We start from the raw sequence: 3,750 nt of genomic DNA on the forward strand, positions 1-3,750 counted from the left end.
CAGGTGATACTAGCTATTTATTACAGTGGAAATCTTGATTTAACATCTTATGATCTTTAAGAAAATCAAGGTCTTCATTTAGACAAACAAGTTCTTTTAAAAGAAAAAAAGACCAAGGACATATATCACATTGAATTATACTAAAATGATGACATGTCTATAAGGAGCCTGATAATATGGTCCAGATGCACTCTGAGAGTTTAAATCCATTTTGTTGCCTTTTCATACGAAGACTGATAATCAAAAACATATGTGTTGGAATCCCTTCTATTTACGCAACTTCTACAACTTTCATTTAATTCCCATAATTTAGAATTGCTAGAAGTAGAATTATAAAGCTCTGGATGGCTTTTTGACAGTGACTGGCCACCTTCATTATCTCACTCATATTTTTATGTCTTTTTAAAAAAATCTTAATGTCTTTATTTTATTTTGAGAGAGACAGAGAGCGAGCCGGGGAGGGGCAGAGAGAGGGGGAGACACAGGATCTGAAGCAGGCTCCAGGTTCTGAGCTGTCAGCACAGAGCTCGATGNACACAGAGCTCAGAGCCTGCTTTGGATTCTGCCTCTCTCTTTCTCTGCCCCTCCCCTGCTCATGCTCTGTCTCTTTCCCTCAGAAATACATACATACATATTTTACTTCCTAGCTTTTATGGGTCATGACGAAGGGCACATATTCTGGGGCTGGTATTTTTCTTTGCTTGTTTGGACAAATGCAAAATCATGGCACCCATCTAAGTTTTCTCTATGTCTGCTAGTCCTAAGAGGCTTGTCTTAAGAGAGCAGTCTCAATTTTGTTGCAAATAATCACTGAAGGAAATTGAGTATATTGATGGATTGAAAATATTTATTTAAGCACCACTATCCACGTGACTTCTATTTTGCCAGGATACAATGCAACCGTCCTGGCCTATGGGCAAACTGGCTCTGGAAAAACCTATTCAATGGGAGGTGCATACACTGCAGAGCAAGAGAATGAACCAACAGTTGGGGTTATTCCTAGGGTAATACAATTGCTCTTCAAAGAAATTGATAAAAAGAGTGACATTGAATTTACTCTGAAAGTATCATACTTGGAGGTAAGTGATTTATCTTTAATTATACATAATTCAAATGTAACTTTGGGTAGAAAAAATGAATCCAAATCATGTTTTCCCTGGCATAACTTAAATTAGTAAATTGCATTTTTAGTAAATTACATTTTAATAAATTGATAGAGAAAATTTACTGGCTCAGTTGGATCTGGCTCCCACCCAGTTCTTTTCTTGTCAGAATAGTCTGTTTAATCTGATTGTTAGAGGAGTTGGCTTTGCCGTATAAAAAGATAATAGGAATTCTTTAATTCCAATTTGGTCTCTGCTGCTGATTCCCTGTGGAACATGCAGAAAAAATATTTGATTTCCCTTTACTGTTTTGAAACCTAAGTGATAATGCTTCTAGTTTCAGGAAGAACGTTATTATAAAAAGTGGGTGAAGTATTGAGCTGTGTATATGATAATAGAATGTGTTTATTCAACACATATGTATTAAATACCTACTGTGTTACAGGGCTTGTTCTAGGTAGTTAGGATATATCAGTGAACAAAACATAAAAATCCCTACCCTCATGGGGTTTTCATTCTGGTGACTATCACTATACAAGTAGATTGGCCAGCTATATCTAATCTATGACATCAAACATATGTTTAGGAAATTTATGGCTTCTGGGAGACTAGCTGGTTGGTTCCATAGCAGTGATATCTTTAACAAGTAATAATTAAACTTATATAATTTAAGCATGTATTCACATATATTGTATGTGAATACTTCATCCTGGAATTGAATCTTAATATGTTAATATGTATAGGGGGTATAGAGTTGGAAGATTGGGAGTCAAACATCATTAAGATTAGCCTTCTTGAATATCTTGATTAACCCAGTTGTAGTTAAGGTAATCAAATGTAAAAATTACTTAAGAACCTCGTATGCTAGGGACGCCTGGGTGGCTCCGTCGGGTAAGCGTCTGACTTTGGCTCAGGTCATGATCTCACGGTTTGCGGGTTCGAGTGCCACATTGGGGTCTGTGCTGACAGCTAGCTCAGACCCTGGAACCTGCTTCAGATTCTGTATCTCCCTCTCTCTCTGACTCACCCCTGCTCACACTGTCTCTCTCTCTCTCTCTCTCTCTCTCTCTCTCTCTCTCTCAGAAATAAGTAAAACATTTAAAAAAAATTAAAGAACCTCGTACGTTAAATAGTTGCAGCCATAATAGCAAACAAATACGGTGCTTACTATGTGCTCAACACTGTTCTAAGTTCTTAGAGTTCTGGGTTGTTGAAATATTGGGTGTCACTTCTCATGTTTGCTGCTCATTTCCACCCTCCACTAAGGACCCATTACTTAACATTTTGCCATTCAGGATGGTGATGCTGTCATGATACCATCAAAGAACTGAATTTGGGCACCCATGTAACTTTTCATTGTGTCCGCTATTCCCAAGAAACTGTCTTAAGAGAGCAGTCTCGATTTTGTTACAACTAGTATGTGAATTCATTCTTGTATCAAATGGTTACATGTAGGATTAAAGTCCTTTTCTTTATTATAAGAATAATATGTTATAAAATGTTTTAAATACAGGAAGTCACAAAGAATTTTAAAAATCACCCAAGATTANAAGAAATCTTGGATCTTCTATGCCCATCTCGTGAGAAAGCTTCACAAATAAATATACGGGAAGATCCTAAGGAAGGCATAAAGGTGTGTTTGTCTCTCATTTGATGTTACTGAAAAATGTTGACCCCTACTAACATTTACATCCCTTTTATTTGCCACTGTCCTTGTACATGTNCTCAGTCTTTGTGATTTTGAGTGATCTTAATCTTTGTTAATTTAGAATTCCTAGATGGGAGCTCTTGTGGGGAAGGAAGTTTTATCATCTTCCTCTTACGTATTTCTCTTTTTTATTTAAATTCAAGTTAATATAGTATAGTATTGGTTTCAGGAATATAATTTGGTGATTTATCACTTACATATAACACCCAGTGCCCTCCTTAATACTCATCACCCATTTAGCCCAACCACCCACCCCACTCCCCAAATAAAATAAGGTAAAAACAGGGAAGGAGGCAAACCATAAGAGATTCTTAAATACAGAGAACAAACTGATGGTTATCTTCCTGTTACCGTTTGAAGGAATGTTAATATCAATTAAATATTTATTATATACAGAGTTCTAACAATGGGCTATTTAGTACAGTACCCACTGGCCCCAAATAGCTATTTAAAATTAAAAGTACTANGCCCTAAATAGCTATTTAAACTTAAAAGAACTAAAATATAGTGAAATTTATATATATACATACATATATATATATTTTTTTTATTTCTAGGAGAGAGAGAGAGACAGCGTGAGCAGGGGAGGGTCAGAGAGAGANTTGAAATCCGTAAGTACCATAGGAAGAAGAGGTCACTTCTTTGAGAGGCTTCTGTCATATGGTTTAGATGCAAGATGAGGCGCTGAACAGAAAATCCGAGGCAAAGTTGGGAGTTTTGTATACAGGAGTGGACAAAATCCAGAAGCTAGTATCGAAAACACACAGAGCTTGGATCTAGCTCCAGCCTGAGTATTCAGGAGTGGAGAATCCAAAGCTGGAGGTGGATGAGTCTATATAACTTGGGAAAATTTGGTAAAGTAATATCTTACCCATCTTCTTTTCCTTCTTCTCTTCCCTGCATGGAAAGTTGAAGGTTTAGGGAACAGGTAAAAGAGGA

The 3,750-nt window shown here is 36.7% G+C and overlaps 1 protein-coding gene across 1 annotated transcript in view; it reads left to right on the forward strand.

The window, feature by feature from the left end:
* Window positions 1–3,750, forward strand: part of KIF4A (kinesin family member 4A) — a 118,877-nt gene that overhangs the window by 5,397 nt on the left and 109,730 nt on the right. Inside the window, 2 exon segments of the mRNA XM_077774969.1 lie at window positions 889–1,079; window positions 2,629–2,736. Of these exon segments, the coding sequence (XP_077631095.1) occupies window positions 889–1,079; window positions 2,629–2,736 (299 nt within the window).

The sequence above is a fragment of the Crocuta crocuta genome, unplaced genomic scaffold (assembly GCF_008692635.1).
Source record: "Crocuta crocuta isolate KB4526 unplaced genomic scaffold, BGI_CrCroc_1.0 scaffold394, whole genome shotgun sequence".
NCBI classification, from domain to species: Eukaryota; Metazoa; Chordata; class Mammalia; order Carnivora; family Hyaenidae; genus Crocuta; species Crocuta crocuta.